General features: G+C 46.4%; 1 protein-coding gene across 1 annotated transcript in view; it reads right to left on the bottom strand.

Moving 5' to 3' along the window:
* Nucleotides 1-2,177: 2,177 nt before the first annotated feature.
* The window catches only part of LOC140198092 (complement C4-A-like), a 145,562-nt gene continuing 128,611 nt past the window's right edge, over nucleotides 2,178-19,128 (bottom strand). The window contains exons 37-41 of the mRNA XM_072258982.1: nucleotides 16,269-16,358; nucleotides 14,711-14,803; nucleotides 12,935-13,021; nucleotides 9,521-9,650; nucleotides 2,178-2,447 (exon numbers count right to left, since the gene is read on the bottom strand). Of these exons, the coding sequence (XP_072115083.1) occupies nucleotides 2,306-2,447; nucleotides 9,521-9,650; nucleotides 12,935-13,021; nucleotides 14,711-14,803; nucleotides 16,269-16,358 (542 nt within the window). The 3' untranslated portion in view covers nucleotides 2,178-2,305. The remainder of the gene's footprint in view (nucleotides 2,448-9,520; nucleotides 9,651-12,934; nucleotides 13,022-14,710; nucleotides 14,804-16,268; nucleotides 16,359-19,128) is intronic.

The following is a 19,128-nucleotide window of genomic DNA, read 5'->3' as shown; positions in this document are numbered from 1 at the left end:
TCAAACCAGTCACTTCAGCAACTGGGGCTTGTCAGCCGTGGTTGGCAGCTCATCTGGAAGGAAAATTCCAATCTTGAACCTTGGCTGCCTTGCAGCTAAACCCACTCATGGGGAAGGTTTCAGGAGTAAACCCGGAGGGAAAAATCTGCAGCTGGAGTCCCTGAGGCAGTCCTACGTTGAGTTTAATGCTGACTGGCAACTCCTGCGTCACCACTGGTGCCAAACTGTATCAGACCCTGCGGTTCCTGTATCAGCCGCGTGGAAAAGGGGAGCCTGCTACATGGGCAACAGCTCGCTCTCCATATCGTACTGCCCTGGCTAGCGTATCACATAGGTAACTGGGACACGACACCCCCTGACCAACGGAGGGCCTCAATCTACCTGCCTCAACCACTTCCTCTGGCAGCTTATTCAACATGCATAACACCCTCTGTGTGAAAAAGCTGCCCCTGGGGTCTCAAACTTCTTCCCTCTCACCTTAAACCTATTCCTCCACAGTTCGTTGTTCTCCTAACCTTGCAAAAATGTCTGCTCACCTCTCTATGCCCCAGCTGGTTTGTCTTCACCTTTACAAGGTGTAAGAGGCAAGTGAGGGAGGGGCAGAGTGAGATTGTTGAGCTTTTCATTCCTGGAATCACCTGCCTCTCACCATCGCCCTCCTGCCCGGATCGAAAATCGCCTGCCAGCTCTTATTTCACCCCTTCTCTCCTCCTCTTTATACCGGCTACCTGTGCTCCCTCTTTCAGTCCAAATGAAGGCTCTCAACCCGGAATATCCACTGTCCATTTCTCACCACAGATGCTGCCTGGCCAGCTGAGCTCCTCCGGCATCTTGTGTGTTGCTCCAGAATCCAGCCTCCGCAGTCTCTTCTTTCTCCCACATTCGGTGCCCCAACTGATAGGGGCCCGTGTTGGCAAACACCTTTTCCATTGCCCTGTATAGCTGTGATATTGCTTTCAAGTCCGAACTCGGGAAGTGTGTGCTCCAAGCTCTGCAGCAGAGTTCCAGGGAAGTCATTAAGGGGAATTCAAGGCTGTTCTCAACACCTCTTTGACGAGCCATGACACAGTCACGGTAGAGTTCCCAGTCTGTGAGCATTCCAAGTGGAGAATGTGTTGAGGAGCATGAGTTCCTGGCCAAACTACTTTACAGATTGCCCCTTTCCACCACCCCCCCGCCATCCCCACCCTCTGACCAACAAGCTCCCACTGTAGAGTCTGGGGAAGCCACACTGGTGTCACCGGGCACCTCGCCACTGGAGTGGAAGTTGGTCACTGGAATTCTGAGGAGAAGAGAGTTAATGACAGCAGCTCATTTTGGAAATTCTGTTTGATGGGTATGTCCATTACATCTGTGACAGGAACTCTGACACTGGTCCCATCACTGGTCCGTCCACCACTGGGGTCCCCATCATCAGACCGACCAGAACAGTGTTCCCCTGTCACTCATCTGTCCACCACAGGAGCCCCACCCTGTCACCAGTCCTTCCAACATGGAAGCCCTGTCACTGGTCCAACCGTCCCCCCCCCGCCACGTCACTGGTTGGTCTCCTGCCCAGGCACTGGGCTGAGGTAAAACCACCAGCTAAGCCATTACTGCATTGAAATGTGTGGGAAGCCACTTGCACAAAGGAGCCTCTCTCGGCACTGCAGATCGATAACTGAGCTGTTAAGAGTGAGGTGTGATGATGGTGTGGTTTATTGCTGGCCTGCTGAGAGTGCCCCTTGCCATCCTTGCACCAACTTTTGGCTGGTAAAGGTGTCAGTAGGTACAGAGGGAGACAGAACAAATGTTCCCTGTCCACAGAAAACAGCCAAGTGACCATAATTTTCCTACCGTGTGGAAACAGGACCTCCAGTCCATTGAGTCTTTACCAACCGTCAAGCACCTGTTGGCATAAATCCCATTTTAGTCTCCCCAAATTCCCATCAACATCCCCTGGTTTTTCCCACTCACCCACAATTTACAGCAGCCGGTGTTTGGGTTTGTGAGGAAACCAGAGAGCCCAGGGTCACAGGAAGAACATGTCAAATCCACACACAGGCAGATGTCGAGATCAAGCCCAGGTCCCCAGCATCCTGAGGCAGAATCTCTACCTGCTGTGCTACCAATTCACGAGATGAAGCCCATTTTCCCGTCACCATCTCAATGCCATTCCATTGCAAAAACTTCAGACAGACAATGTCACAGAGCAGTTTATTGAAAGTGCACCTTATTTTTGTTACAAGTTTTATTGCAACAATGACTACATTCTGCTTATTAGTGGGAGGTTTGTCACCAGAGGCACTGCAACTGCTGACTGAATTTACAATATGCATCCGTACATGAGCAGGTTGTCAAAGAAGGTATTCAGGTGCTGACAGGACTCCCTGTAGGTCCGAAGGTTACACGTCGCTGCTGGTGGAATGGCTTCGATCCACGTGGTGTCACTGAGAAGATACTGCATCCTGCAGACAGGCACAGCAAGTTTTCATGCAACAGTTATTAGCAAAGCATCGCAGACACCGAAAATCAAAACACAGATGCTGGACTTATCTAAGGTGTCTCAAGGCCTGTTTCTGATCTGTAGGGTATATTGCCAGCTCATTCAGGGGTATTCTCAACAGGTCTTCCACAACTGAGTTGATATAAGAAAGGTTTCTGAATCGGTAATAAGATAACAGATAATAGGAGAAGGCCATTCGGCCCTTCAAGCCAGCACCGCCATTCACTGTGATCATGGCGGATCATTCACAATCAGTACCCCGTTCCTGCCTTCTCCCCATATCCCTTGACACCGCTATCATTAAGAGTCCTATCCATCTCGTTCTTGAAAGCATCCAGGGAATTGGCCTCCTCTGCCTTCTGAGACAGAGCATTCCACAGATCCACAACTCTCTGGGTGAAAGAGTTTTTCCTCAACTCCGTTCTAAATGGCCTACCCCTTATTCTCAAGCTGTGGACTCTGGTTCTGGACATCGAGAACCATCAGGAAGATGTTTCCTACCTCTAGCGTGTCCAATCCCTTAATAATCTTATATGTTTCAATCAGATCCCCTCTCATCCTTCTAAATTCCAGTGTATACAAGCCCAGTCGCTCCAATCTTCCACCATCCTGGGAATTAACCTTGTGAACCTATGCTGCACTCCCTCAATAGCAAGAATGTCCTTCCTCAAATTTGGAGACCAAACCTGTACACAATACTCCAGGTGGGGTCTCACAAGGGCCCTGTACAACTGCAGAAGAACTCCTTTGCTCCTATACTCAACTCCCCTTGTTATGAAGGCCAGCATGCCATTAGCTTTCTTCACCACCTGCTGTACCTGCATGCTTACTTTCAGTGACTGATGAACAAGGACACCTAGATCTCGTTGTACTTCCCCTTTCCCTAACTTGACACCATTCAAGTAGCAATCTGCCTTCCTGTTCTTGCCACCAAAGTGGATAACCTCACATTCATCCACATTAAACCGCATCTGCCATGCATCTGCCCACTCATCCAACCTGTCCAAGTCACCCAGCATTATCATACCATCCTCCACACATTTCACACTGCCACCCAGCTTTGCGTCATCTGCAAATTTGCTAACTTTACTTTTAATCCCTTCATCTAAATCATTAATGTATATTGTAAATAGCGGCGGTCCCAGCACCGAGCCTTGCGGTACTCCAGTTGTCACTGCCTGCCATTCTGAAAGGGACCCGTTATCCCTACTCTTCGTTCCCTGTCTGCCAACCAAATTTCTATCCATGCAAGTACCCTACCCCCAATACCATGTGCTCTAATTTTGCCCACTAATCTCCTATGTGGGACCTTATCAAAGGCTTTCTGAAAGTTCAGGTACACTACATCCACTGGCTCTCCCTTGTTCATTTTCATAGTTACATTCTCAAAAAATTCCAGAAGATTAGTCAAGCATGATTTCCCCTTCGTAAATCCATGCTGACTCAGACCGATCCTGTTACCGCTATCCAAATGTGCCGTAATTTCATCTTTTAAAATTGACTCCAGCATCTTACCCACCACTGATGTCAGGCTAACTGGTCTATAATTCCATGTTTTCTCTCTCCCTCCTTTCTTAAAAAGCTACCCTCCAGTCCTCAGGAGCTGATCCTGAATCTATAGAACATTGGAAAATGATTACCAATGTGTCCATGATTTCTAGAGCCATCTCCTTAAATACCCTGGGGTGCAGACCATCAGGCCCTGGGGATTTATCAGCCTTTAGTCCCATCAGCCTATCCAACACCATTTTCTGCCTGATGTAAATATCCTTCAGTTCCTCCGTTACCCTCGGTCCTTTGGCCACTATTACATCTGGGAGATTGTTTGCGTCTTTCCTAGTGAAGACAGATCCAAAGTACCTGTTCAACTCATCTGCCATTTCCTTGTTCCCCATAATAAATTCACCCGTTTCTGTCTTCAAGGGCCCAACTTTGGTCTTAACTAATTTTTTCCCTCCTCACATCCCTAAAGAAGCTTTTACTATCCTCCTTTATATTCTTGGCTAGCTTACCTTCGTATCTCATCTTTTCTCTCTGTATTGCCATTTTAGTTATCCTCTGTTGCTCTTTAAAAGTTTCCCAGTCCTCTGGCTTCCTGCTCATCTTTGCTATGTTACTTTCCCTTTTATTTTGATACTGTCCTTGACTTCCCTTGTCAGCCACAGTCGCCCCTTACTCCCTTTAGAATCTTTCTTCCTCTTTCGAATGAACTGATCCTGCACCTTCTGTATTATTCCCAGAAATACCTTCTTCCTGGTAGGTTCCAGTACAAGCTGTTCTAAGAATCCATCTCGGAGGCACTCCACAAACTCCCTTTCTTGGGGTCCAGTACCAACCTGATTTTCCCAGTCTACCTGCATGTTGAAATCCCCCATAACAACCGTAGAGTTACCTTTGTGACATGCCAATTTTAACTCTTGATTCAACTTGCACCCTATAACCAGGCTACTGTTTGGGGGCCTGTAGATAACTCCCATTAGGGTCTTTTTGCCCTTACAGTTTCTCAGTTCTATCCATACTGACTCTACATCCTCCTCGCAAGGGACTGAATTTCATTCCTCACCAACAGAGCCACCCCACCCTCTCTGCCCACCTGTCTGTCCTTCTGATAGGACGTATACCCTTGAATATTTATTTCCCAGCCCTGGTCCTCTTGCAGCTATGTCTCTGTTATTCCTACAACATCATACTTGCCAATTTCCAACTGAGCCTCAAGTTCATCCACTTTATTTCTTATATATCGTGCATTCATATATAATACTTTTAATCCATTACTCCCCACACCTTTCACATCGATTCCTATTGCCATACTCTCTGATCCCTTCCTAAGCTTTCTGCCCCGTTAATTCTGTTGTCTTTCTTAACTTTCCTTATTCTCTCTTTCCCTTTAACTCCATCCTTACATTTCCTCTCCTTCCCCACCCCCACTACCCTCCCCCCTACTTATTTTAAACACACCCGTGTACCAGTGGCAAACCTGCCTGCCAGAATGCTGGTCCCCCACCTGTTAAGGTGCAACCTGTCCCTTCTGTACAATTCAAACATACCACAAAACAGATCCCAGTGGTCTAAGAATCTAAATCCCTGCTTCCCACACCAGCTCCTCATCAGCCACACATTCAGGGCCCTAACTCCCTGTTCCTGCCCACACCAGCACGAGGAACTGAAAGCGAACCGGAGATAACTGGAGATGTTCTCAGAATGAATTTTTGAAAGAAATTATTTAACCATATAACCATATAACAATTACAGCATGGAAACAGGCCATCTCGGCCCTTCTAGTCCGTGCCGAACTCTTACTCTCACCTAGTCCCACTGACCTGCACTCAGCCCATAACCCTCCATTCCTTTTCTGTCCATATACCTGTCCAATTTAACTTTAAACGACAACATCGAACCTACATCAACCACTTCTGCTGGAAGCTTGTTCCACACAGCCACCACTCTGAGTAAAGAAGTTCCCCCTCATGTTACCCCTAAACTTTTGCCCTTTAACTCTCAACCCATATCCTCTTGTTTGAATCTCCCCCACTCTCAATGGAAAAAGCCTATCCACGTCAACTCTATCTATCCCCCTCATAATTTTAAATACCTCTATCAAGTCCCCCCTCAACCTTCTACGTTCCAAAGAATAAAGACCCAACTTGTTCAACCTTTTTCTGCAACTTAGGTGATGAAACCCAGGTAACATTCTAGTAAATCTTCTCTGTACTCTCTCTATTTTGTTGACATCTTTCCTATAATTCGGTGACCAAAACTGTACACAATACTCCAAATTTGGCTTCACCAATGCCTTGTACAATTTCAACATTACATCCCATCTCCTATACTCAATGCTCTGATTAATAAAGGGCAGCATACCAAAAGCTTTCTTCACCATGAAAGCTTCAAAGCTTTCATGACGTTCCACCTTCAGGGAACTATGCACCATTATTCCTAGAACCCTGTGTTCTACAGCATTCTTCAATGCCCTACCATTTACCATCTATGTCTTATTTTTATTAGTCCTACCAAAGTGTAGCACCTCACATTTATCAGCATTAAACTCCATCTGCCATCTTTCAGCCCACTCTTCTAACTGGCCTAAATCTCTCTGCAAGCTTTGAAAACCTACTTCATTATCCACAACTCCATCTATTTTAGTATCACCTGCATACTTACTCATCCAATTTACCACCCCATCATCCAGATCATTAATGTATATGACAAACAACATTGGACCCAGTACAGATCCCTGAGGCACACCACTAGTCACCGGCCTCCAATCTGACACACAATTATCCACCACTACTCTCTGGTGTCTCCCATCCAGCCACTGCTGAATCCATTTTACTACTTCAATATTAGTACCTAACGATTGAACCTTCCTAACTAACCTTCCGTGTGGGACCTTATCAAAGGCCTATTTATTTATTATTTTTTTCTTCACTTTTATGTATTGCATTGAACAGCTGCTGCTAAGTTAACACATTTCACACACATGCTGGTGATAATAAACCTGATTCGTATTCAGGAGGTCTGTTCAATAGTCTTATATCAATGGGGTAGAAGCTGTCCTTGAGCCTGGTGTTATGTGCTTTCTTTGAAAGATGGCACCTCTGACAGCTTTTCATCACCAACAGTGAAGGCAGGTAGAGTGGGTCGGACACTGGTACTCCATTGGCAAACCACTTCTGTCTTGGTGGTATTGACAGTCAGCCCCATCCTGCTGTACGCTCTCACCGCCACAGCAAGGACAGTCTGAAGATCCTCCGGAGTATGGGCCACAAGAACACAGTCGTCTGCATACTGCAGCTCCAGGACCTGCTCTCTACGGAGTTTGGTGGTTGCGTGGAGCCTCCTGATGTCAAAGAGGTTGCCATCTAATCTGACGTCCACTGCCACACCCACTGCTCAAATACCTGGGGAGCATTCTCTCTGAGGATAGCGGCGTTGACAACGACATCCAGAGCCGCATTAAACAGGCATCAGCTGCCTTTGGGAGACTTCAGCGTAGAGCCTTTCAGAACGGGAGCCTTTGTCCCTCCACAAAGGTCGCCGTATACCAAGCGGTCTGTGTCACCACTCTCCTTTATAGCTGTGAAGCTTGGGTAACCTACAGCCGTCGCATCAAGTCCTTGGAGCGCTTCCACATAAGCTGCCTCCAGCGCATCCTGGGAACTACCTGGCGTGAGCGGATGCCTCACACTGAAATACTTGTAAAGACCAACTGCAGGAGTATTGAGGCCACGATCACCCAGCGTCAGCTGCAGCGGCTGGGGCACATGATAAGGATGCCCCCATGTCGGCTACCCCGCAGAGTGTTATATGGACAGCTATATCATGGTTGACGCTCAGCTGGAGGGCCAAAGAAGCGCTCTAAGGATCAGATGAAGAATGCTTTAAGGAAGTGCAAGATCAGACCCGAGGACCTGGAGGATGTTGCTGCTGACCGTACCACTTGGCGACAGCTGTGTAGGGACAGGGTTCATATTCTGGAGATGGAAAGAACAACCAGAAGATAGCAGAAGGGAGCCAGGAGAAATGCAGCCATGGTTGCCACCACTACCACATACACATGTCCCACCTGTAATAGAGCTTGTGGGTCCAGGATAGGACTGTATAGCCATCAAAGATCTCCTCGTTAAAGGAATGGACGTCGTCATCGGATTTCGATGGACAACCGAAGAAGAAGGATGTGCTTTCAGGCTTTGATATCTTCTGCCCAATGAGAGGTGAAGAAGAGAGCTTGTTTGGGGTGGGAGGGGTCTTTGATTAGGCTGGCGTCTTTACTGATGCAGAGAAGCATAGATGGAGTCTGTAGAGAGGAGGCTGGTTTCTGTGATGGGCTGATCCATCCATAACTCTAATAAAGTTTACAACCATACGAAAGGTAAAGAATGTGTTCTGTTTTCATAGCCCACCTCAAGTTATGTTTGTTCAGAAGTTGGAAACTACACAAAATTTGCTCGATGTGGTAACCCCACCTTCACAGTATCTGTAATGTTTGGCATCAATGGCACAGAGAAGAAAGAACAGTTACAAGAAGCAAATAGAGAGATGCAGGGAGATGGAGAGGCAGAGCGAGAGCAAGGGAGGGGAGGGGAGAAGTCTAGTTTTATTGTTCAAAGGGATGAACGGTAAGATACAAAAGCTTGCAAACAGGCATCAGCAGGCTCCAGGAAAGATGCAACAGTGCAGAGAGATTCAGCAAGATGATTCCTGGAATAGAGGCCTGGCCTTATAAACATCAGGGAACAGGTACAAAAGCTTGAGAGATGTGGAATATGGTGTTAAAGTGTCTCCCTTTTAAAGCAATCCAGTCCATCTTGCAAACCAGCCCCTGTTCCATTGACTCTGTCGACAATTCCCACTGCCTCGGTGAAGTAGCCAACAGGATCAAGGACTTTTCTCACCAGGAGCATTTTCTCTTTTCCACCCTTCCATCACACAGAAGAAACAAAAGCAGGAGGACATGATCCCACTGGGCTGGAGGACGACTTCAATACAACTCTAAGGTTAGTGAAAAGACCTCCTGAATGACAAAGATGAACTGCTGATGGCATAGCCCTTGCACTTTATTGCCTGACTGCACTACACTGTATCAAGTCACTCTGTTATTCCGTTCTCATTCTCCCTTGTCCTGACCTGATGAAGTGATCTGTATGGATGGGAGTCAAAAGAAAGCTTTGCATTCTGCATGGGACAGTAATAAAACAATTTGCCATCTGTACCACTCAGAGGGTTTTACCCACTGTTGTATTTGATGCCACAGACTGCAATTCCATTTTTTCCACTGTAGCTTGGTACGTTGCAATAATAAACCAATTTACTGTGCATGCAACGATGATGAACCAGTTACCCAGGAGAGTTGGAGTGCTGTTCTGCATTATGGGTTGGACACAGAGCCAATATCCCTGGCAGGGAAGCGGGACCAGGACACAGTGGATGGTCAGCCCAGGGAACCTCCCTCCCTCCAACTGAAACGCTGGCTCACACAAACCTACAACACTCCTGCAGCGATCCCACATGGGATATCCCCGGATCCAAACTTACTTCCCAGTGACGTCGATGCCTTTCCCGATTTTCCCCATCACCAGGTATTCCGTGTCCCTCTTTATCTGCAGCTGGCAAGACTTCCGGTTGATGAAAGCTCTGACGTCATTCTTTTGAATGTTGTCATTGTCTGGAAAGGAGAGAGCCAGGTCAGCTTGGTTACAGGATACCTTGAACTCACAGAGACTACGGTCACCCAATCGGATTGCAGTACAGCACTGACCCGTGACCGCGTGGCCAGTGAGGCTGTCCAACCTTCACCGGGCATGTGAACAGAATCAGACATTGGCTACAGCCCCTTCCTCATGGTGTTGCCATGTCCTCAAACCCTTGAATCTATCTCTTCCATTATTGTAATATTCCTCTTTGCTCTCCTTCAGATTCCACACCACACCCACCACTACTAATTTATCATTTCCTGTCAGAGTCAACTCATGTGAAGACGCTCATGTTCCTAATGTCGTTGGTTAGTCAGGGCATGGGTGATATGGGTTGAAGGCTGGAGATTGGGGCTGAAAGGAAAAATGGATCAGCCGTGATGAAATGTCGGAGTAGACTTGATGGATCAAATGGCCTAATTCTGCTCCTGTATCTTATGGTCATTTTATGTACATAAAATCAATCTTTGTACACAAGCTAACTTATGTACTTATATTTATTGTGTTTTTTTAATTAGTATTCTTTACCTTATTGTGTATGTGTTTTTTGTGCTGCATCGGATCTGGAGTAACAATTATTTCTTTACACTCGTTTACTAGAAATGACATCAAACAATCTTGCATACTTGTACTTCCACAGACATCCTGTTGAAGGTGTCCTGACGGGCTGTATCTTGGTCCGGTATGGCAATTTCAAAGTTCAAAGTTCATTATCAAAGTATATATAAATTATACATCTTTGAGATTTATCTCGAGGCAGCCACAAAAGAAAGAAACCCAAAAGAACCCATTAAAAGAAGACCGTCGAACACTCCATGTGCAGAGAGCAAAACAAAAACAAATCGTGCAAACAATGATTAGCAAATACCGACCAGAACAGGAGTCTACAAAAGAAAGTCCATCCACAGACCGCAGTTGCACGCAAAGCTGAATAACCTTTACGGAGACGTGGGCTGAATCAACCCGACCCACACCCCAGGCCCCAATATCCTGACCTTTTCAATCTGGCCCAACACTTAATTCATCATCCAGACATTGGGTTCTGTTGCTCTGATACACTCTGGGGTATGAAGTCTGCCGCCTCGATTCAACCTGTACCCAACATTTGAGCGTAAGAAGCTGCAGAGAGAAATGATCTCCCCATGTGTTCCATGGCGAAGGGGGAAAGTCCCAAGTACAAATGGAGGCTTTCCAGTACTGCTGGGCACCACAGGAGTTTGAGTGCAGTCTGGATAGAATTGACGGTGTTCTAATTTGAATCCATCATTTGTAAACAGAGAGAATTGTAAAATACTGTAGTATTCCAATGATGTGATGCTTTAGTCACTTTCCTTTGGAAAGGGGGAAGAAAAGATTAGTGGTGTCTGCCCTCCCCACTATCTGCAGCATTCTACGTCTGGTGCTGCCCCAAAGTGGCAACATCTATCATCAGGGGCCCCACCATCTGGGCCCTGCCTCGCTTCTATAAACAATCTCCAGAACCTGGATCTCTGTACCTCCCTCTGCCGCTGGATCCCTGACTTCCTCACTGTGAGAACACAGCCAGTGCAGTGTGGAAACAACATCTCGTCCTCGCTGACAATCAACGCTGGCGGATCCCAAGGATGCATGCTTAGCCCACTGCTCTAATCAATCTACACACACCACTGTCTGCGTAGGCACAGCCCAAACCACATCAGTAAATTTGCTGACCACACAAGTAGTGTTGGTAAAATTTCAGATGGTGATGAGGAGGCGTACACCAGATCAGCTGGTTGAGTGGTGTCACAATAAACTTGCACTCGATGTCCGTAAGACCAAGGAATTGATTATAGACTTCAGGAAGGGGAAGTGGAGGGAACACACACTAGTCCTCGTTGAGGGATCAGAAGTGGAAAGGGTGAGCAGTTTCAACTTCCTGCGTGTCAACATCTCCGGGGATTTGTCCTGGGGCCAACATACTGATGTAATTACAAAGAAGGCACGACACTGGCCATGTTTCATGAGGAGTTTGAGGAGAATGGCTATATCAGCAAAGGCACTCGCAAATCTCTACAGATGTACCGTGAAGAGCATTCTACCTGGTTACATCACTATCTGGTATGGAGGGACCACTGCACAGGATCAGAAAAAGCTGCAAAAGGTTGTAAACTCAGCCAGCTCCATCACGGGCACATGGTCTCCACAGGATCCAGGACACCTTAAAAAAGCAGTGCCTCAAAATGGCAACATCCTTCATTCAGGACCTTGACTTCATTAGCTTTGCACTATGCTGCTGCTGTGCACTGATCATTGTAGATAGGAGAGAGGTGAGCTGAAGGGCCTGTTATATGCTGTACCACTTCCTGACTCCGTGAATCCAGAACACCTTCATTCCCAGTACTACCCGACTCCTCAACGAACCACCTCTTTCACAGCCCATTCTCGGTGGTGCTGCCATGTTCTTAGACTCTTAACTCTATCTCTCTCCCCTCAGTGTCACTTTAGCAAATGTTTTTTTCACTACTTCAATTGAAGATTCAGGAAGTTACATTGTAGTTTTATAAAAATGTGGTCAGGCTGCATCTGGAGTATTGTACTCAGTTCTGGTTGTCTCATTATAGGAAGAACATGGAGACACCAGAGAGGATGTGGGAGAGGTTTACCTAGATTACATAGCCAATATCTTTCTCCTAGGGTCGAAATGTCAATACTGGAGGGTGTGTATTTAAGGTGAGAGGGGGTAAGTTCAAAGGGCTTAAATGCAAAGGACAAAAGGCGAGGGAAAAGTACACAGATGGTGGCAGGACCCTTAACAGTTTTGATGTACAGAGAGGTCTTGGGGTACAAGTCCATTGCTCCATGAAAATGGCCACACAAGTAGATATTGTGGTGAAGAAGTCAGATAGCATCCTTGCCTTTATTGGACAAGGCAGTCAATTCAAGAGTCAGGAAGTTACGCTGCAGCTTTATAAGATTCTGGCTGTGTCTGGTCTGGAGTATTGTGAGGCAAGTTATTTTTTACATGGAGAATTGAAGGCGCTGCCAGGGTTGGTGGCGGAAGCAGATACAATAGACATTGGCACATAAATGGAGGGATATGGACCATGTGGCAGATTCTCCTACATCAGATAAATACCAGTGCAAAAGGCGAATAGTGAAGTCGTGTTCCCGGACTGTTCAGAAATATGACGGCAGAGGGGAGGAAGCTCTTCCTAAAACAAGTTCTGGACTTAACACTGGTTTCACTCAGATCCCCCAGATCTAGCCTGCATTCACTTCTGCGAATAATACTCACCGTGAATCTTGAAAACATCATTGATGGACATGATGTAACTGTCAAAGTACCCCAGCGAGGTCTGATTCACAAGCTGCACCCTGTAGACTGAACATCAATTGGAAAGAAAGTGCGTCAGAATTGCAGGAAGGTGGTGGCATTCCACCCATCACTCTCAATCATGTGACACGTTTGGACTTGCATCCTCTTCCTGTGAGGAAACTGTATGATCTAGCATGGGACAGATTGACAGTCTGATGGGAAGGTGGAAATGCTATTGTTATGAACCTTCATATTACTTCATATTCAGTTTCTAACATGATATCTGAGAGCATCTTGGTACGACTGTTTTTTAGATCTTTAATTTTTCTTTTCCTGCTGAAGAACTGCCTGCGTAGTGGGAGGATTCAATTCTTCTGTGTCCGTTATAGGAAGGATGTGGAGGCTTTGGTGCAGAAGTGGTTAACCGGCCGAAGGCTGGATTACCTGGCATGAGCTATAAGGAGTAGTTTGACAAACTTGCTCAAGTTCGACAAGGTTGATTTTTTCTGGAGTGGCAGAGGCTGGGGGTGGGGGGTGATCTAATGGAAGCACTTAAAACTGTGGGAGGCGTAGACAGAATAGACAGTCAGTATCTTTTCTTTCCTCCCTGGGTCAAATGTCTAATATTAGAGGAAACGCATTTAAGGTGAGAAAGGACAGTTCAAAGGAGAGGTGCGGGGCAGAGTGGGGTAGGTGCCTGGAATGGTGGTGGAAGCAGACATGATAGAGGTGTTACCAGGCTCTTAAGGCAGCTACGTGCGTGTGCAGAGAATGGAGGGACATGGACCACGGGCAGGCAGAAGGGATTAGTTTAATTAGTTTCGGCACAACTTCCGGGGCCAAAGGGCCTGTTTATGTGTTGTACTGATCCATGTTTGATTTTCTATGTTCTATTCAGTATCTGATAGGATGGTAACATTATTGTATGTGTAACTCAGAGTGGGCACATGGCCAAGTGGTTAAGGCATTGCACTAACGACCTGAAGGTCGTGAGTTCGAGCCCCAGCTGAGGAAACGTGTTGTGTCCTTAATCACACATTGCTCTGCGATGACACTGGTGCCAAGCTGTATGTGTCCTAATGCCCTTCCCTTGGACAACATTGGTGTCGTGGAGAGGGGAGACTTGCAGCATGGGCAACTGCTCGTCTTCCATACAACCTTGCCCAGGCCTGCGCCCTGGAGAGTGAAGACTTTCCAGGCGCAGATCCATGGTCTCGAAAGACTAACGGATGCCTTTAAATTTTAACTTGGAGAATTGGGTGTTCAGGGGGAAAGATTCAGTTTCTAACTTGACAGTCTGATTATATTGTGTTTGTATCTAGCTATTTGATCCCTAGAAAACGCCACGTGCAGCAGGATTCATTGTCTGATTTAACTGTCTGAAAGGCTGATAAAAGGAGAAAAATACTGGAAACACACAACAGGTCAGGCAGCATCTGTGGAGAGAATGAGAGAGGCTTAACGTTTCAGGTTGATGACCTTCTCCCTCCACAGCTACTGCCTGACCTGCTGAGTGTTGCCAGCATTTTCTGGCTTTATTTCAGATTTCCAGCATCAAATGTTTTCACACAGAGGGTGTGGATATGTGGAAGGAGCTGCCAGAGGAAGTGGTAGTGCTGTGTTCTCTGCCCCACCACCCACACCCATTTCATACCATTGACGCTGACTGACTTGGCAGGTGTTCCCAGCATTTTCTCTTTTCCTGAAACCCTTTGAACGGAAGCAGAGAAGGACAGGAAAGATCTTTGCACATACCATAATCCACAATCGGAGTGTAGCAGGCAAAGGTAGTCCGAGGACTATCCTCCAAGTCTACTTCTAAAATCTGTGTGATCTTAGGACAGGGACCTGGTGGAAGTGTATAAGAAACAGCTTAAGCACTCTCTTATTAAAATCTTTACACAAAATATTAATTAATTCTAGAAAGTTTTCAATGAATGTCAAAATTTGTAGTAAACTTGGAAAGTCCATGATAAACCAATAATTGTTAACACAGAGAAATAGAACAAGATAGACAGTGAGATGCACAAACAGAAAGACAAACAGGAAAAGGTACTGATGCTGGAAAAGGAATTTGTAATGGCATGGATATCAGAATTGGAATTGGTGTTGGTTTATTATTGTCAACTACCAAGATACTTTGAAAAGTTTTTGTCTGCATGCTATCTGGTCATATCATTCCATACATGAGTGCATCAATGTGATGCAAAAGGACAACACAATACAGAATATGCTGTTACCGTTACAGAAGGTGAAATGCATGTAGACAAAGTTCAAGGGCCACGACAGGGTAGACTGGGAGATGAAGAGCTCATCTTTTAAGATATGAGACGTTTGTTCAAGAGTTCAATAAGGGCAGCACAATAGTGTAGTTGTTATCACAGCACTTTACAGTACCAGCAACCCACCACTGCCTCCGTGAGGAGTTACGTTCTCCCCATGACAGCGTGGGTTTCCTCTGGGTGCTCAGGTTTCCTCCTGCAGTTCAAAGACGCTCCAGTTGGTAGGTTAATTGGTCATTGTAAGTTGTCCCTTGATTAGGCTAGAGTTGAATCGGGGGTTGCTGGGCCACCTGGCTTGAAGGGCTGGAGGGGCCCATTCTGCATGTTAGGTAGGTAGGCTGGGTGGGGGGAGTAGGTAGGTAGGTAGGTTGGGCAGGTGCATAGGTAGGTAGATTGGGGTAGATTGTGTGGATAGGTAGGTTGGATAGGTTGGTAGTGGGTTATGGAGGTTGGGTAGGTAGGTAGGTTGAGTAGGTGGGTAGGTGGGTGGATTGGGTAGAAGGTTAGAAAGGTTGAATAGGTGGGTAAGTTGAGTGGGTTGGGTAGATAGGTGGATAGTGGGTTAGAGAGGTTGGGTAGGTAGGTAGGTTGGGTGGGTAGGTAGGTTGGGTGGGTAGGTTGGGGTGGGTAGGGTGGATAGGTAAGGTTGGATAGGTGGGTGGTGGGTTAGGGAGTTTGCGTAGGTAGGTAGGTTGTGTAGGTGGGTAGGGTAGGTGGGTAGGTAGGTTGGGTAGGTGGGTGGATTGGGTAGGAGGTTAGGGAGGTTGGGTAGGGTGCCTAAGTAGGGTAGGTGGATAAGTTGGGCGGACAGGTGGGTGCATTGAGTAGGTGCGTAGGTAGGTTCGGTAGGCATCATGGGCAGGTAGGGTAGGTTGAAGTACAGTAGTGGGTAGGTAGTTTGTAACACTATTAACCCAGTTCCGATATGGACTGTATTCTGCCTCAATGGGACTGATCAGAGACAATAAGAAATATAACAATAAATTCAGTGACAAGTACAAAACTGAGAGAGAGGGGAGAAGGGAACTTACCTTCAGCACAGGTGCAAATCTGGCCATCACAGAGCTTCGAGACCAGGGGGTTTTCTTTTGGAGCATTGTACGTTATCGTGCATTTCGTACCTGAAAGCAAACAAAAGCACAATCAGATCATTGTCACTTACCCAGCATATCACAAAGCACAAAAACAGAATCATTAAGTCTGCATCGACCATTAACAGTCAGATTAGCGTACTTTAGGCTTCAAAGTTCAAAGTAAATTTATTATCAAAGTACATACATGTCACCATGTACAACCCTGAGATTCATTTTCTTGCAGGCATTCATAGTAGTACAAAGAAATACAAGAGAACCAATGAAAAACTATGCACAATCAGAGAGTGACGAACATCCAATGTCCATAAGAAGACAAACTGTGCAAATACAAAAAAAAAACAAATAATAAACAAATAATACTGAGAAGATGGGTTGCAGAGTCCTTGGAGTGAGTCCATCGACTGGGGAATCAATAATGATAAGGAATATCTGTATTATCAGTACAACATTTTGCCAAAAGAAATGAAATACTAATATGCAACAGCATATACGCTAGCACATCGTAGCTGACGTGGATCTCAGTTTAAGGGATTCTATCTTACTTTCAAGAGTTCGCTAGTGAGTGAAGTTATCCACTCTGGTTCCGGAGCCTGTAACTGTCCCAGGACCTGGTGATGTGTGACCTAAGGCTCCCATACGTCCTTCCTGATGGCAGCAGCAAGAAGAGTGCACGGGGTCCTTAACAATGGACACTGCTTGTAGATGTGCTCAACGCTGGGGAGGGCTCTTCCTGTGATGTATCTACCAATTTCTGTAGGCTTTTCTGTTCTTGTCACATACAGTGTACATGGTAATAGGAAACACAATAGTGTAGCGACAGGATCAACATTGTAGATTGGTGTACTGTTAATGCTGATGGTGATTTTACCGCAAATCTGAAGTAGTACAAAAAGAAATGCTGATGTGACAATGGAAGAGTGGCAGAGAGAGCTAGAGCTAGGAGCTGGAGAATGTGGCAGCCCCACCAGGAGGGGATGTGAAAGATGCGGCTGGGCTCAGGAGAGGGTAAGAGCTGTTCTTGAGCCTGGATTTCTAGGCTTTCAGACTCCTGTATCTTTTCCCAGAGAAGGGAAAGGCCGGCATGCAGTCATACTTGACGACAACGTTAGCCTCCCCGAGGCAACGCACCATGGAAATAGACTGAATGAGTAAAGGAGTCAGAGTAGTACAGCACACAAACAGGCCCTTTAGCCTACTACGTCCATCTACACTGATGCCCCCATTATCCTTCTATGCCTCATCTATTTTAGCACTTTTTGAAATAACTCTGCAGTACAGCAACTGTATCTATTTTCCCCAGCTCCTCTGGTATCACGTTCCAGATATCAACCACATTCTGTGTAAAAGACTTATGAAGGCAAGCTTGTCAAGACTCTTGGCAGAGTGCAGGATCAGAGGGATCTTGGGGTCCAAGTCCACAGGACACTCAAAGCTGCTACGCAGGTTGAGTCTGCGGTTAAGAAGGATTGGCCTTCATCAATCGTGGGATTGAGTTTAACAGCCGAGAGGTAATGTTGCAGCTATATATGTCCCTATATAGATCAGACCCCACTTGGAGTACTGTGCTCAGTTCTGGTCGCCTCACTACAGGAAGGATGTGGAAGCCATAGAAAGGGTGCAGAGGAGATTTACAAGGATGTTGCCTGGATTGGGGAGCATGCCTTATGAGAACAGGTTGAGTGAACTCGGCCTTTTCTCCTTGGAGTGACGGAGGATGAGAGGTGACCTGATAGAGGTGTTCAGGATAATGAGAGGCATTGATCATGTGGATAGTCAGAGGCTTTTTCCTAGGGCTGAAATGGCTAGAATGAGAGCGCATAGTTTTAAGGTGGTTGGAAGTAGGTATAGAGGAGATGTCAGGGGTAAGTTTTTTATGCAGAGAGTGCATGGAAAGTGCTGCCAGTGACGGTGGTGGAGGCAGAAAAGATAGGGTCATTTAAGAGACTCCTGAATGGGTACATAGAGATTAGAAAATTAGAAGGCTATGGGTAAGCCTAGGTAGTTCTAGGACGTGTTCGGCACAGCTTTGTGGGCCGAAGGGCCTGTATCGCGCTGTAGGTTTTCTATGTTTCTATATACGTTGACTCTTTCAGAGAACAATAGCCTTAGATTCCTTGGTTTGGATGTTCTTATTGCACTACCATTTAGTGTATATGTCCTACCCTACTAGTTCCTAATCCTACACTGGTCCGTTTAACAGCATAGCACAAGCTAGGAGGTGATAGGTCAGGCCAGGTGAGCAGGGGGAAGGTAGGTGGGTGGGGAGAGAGTTGAAGTGAGAAGCTGGGAGGTGATAGGTGAGGCCAGGTAAGCAGGGGGAAGGTAGGTGGGTGGGGAGAGAGTTGAAGTGAGAAGCTGGGAGGTGATAGGTGGAAGAGGTAAAAGGCTGAAGAAGAAGGAATCAGATATGAGAGGAGAATGGACCATGGGAGAAAGGGAAGGAGGAGTGGCACCAGAGGAAGGTGATAGGCAGGTAACCTCTAGGGGGTAAGAGGGGAGTCAGAATATGAAATGGAAAAGAGAGAAGGGGGAAGGGGGAGGAATTACCGGAAGTTAATGAAATTAACGTTCATGCATTCAGTTTGGAAGCATTGCTCTTCCAGCCTGGGAGTGGCCTCATCTTGGCAGTACAGGCAGCCATGGACCAACATGTCAGAATGGGAATGGGAATCGGAATTAAAATGGTTTGCCATTAGGAGATTCTGCTTGTTGCAGATGGAGCAAAGGTCCTTGACAGAGCAGTCTCCCAACCTATGTCGATCTTACTAATGTAGAGGAGCCTGCACTCAGAGAACTA

This window comes from Mobula birostris, chromosome 5, assembly GCF_030028105.1.
Source record: "Mobula birostris isolate sMobBir1 chromosome 5, sMobBir1.hap1, whole genome shotgun sequence".
Taxonomy (NCBI): Eukaryota; Metazoa; Chordata; class Chondrichthyes; order Myliobatiformes; family Myliobatidae; genus Mobula; species Mobula birostris.
Note: the sequence above shows the minus strand (reverse complement) of the source record. Positions and strands in the feature narration are given on the sequence as shown.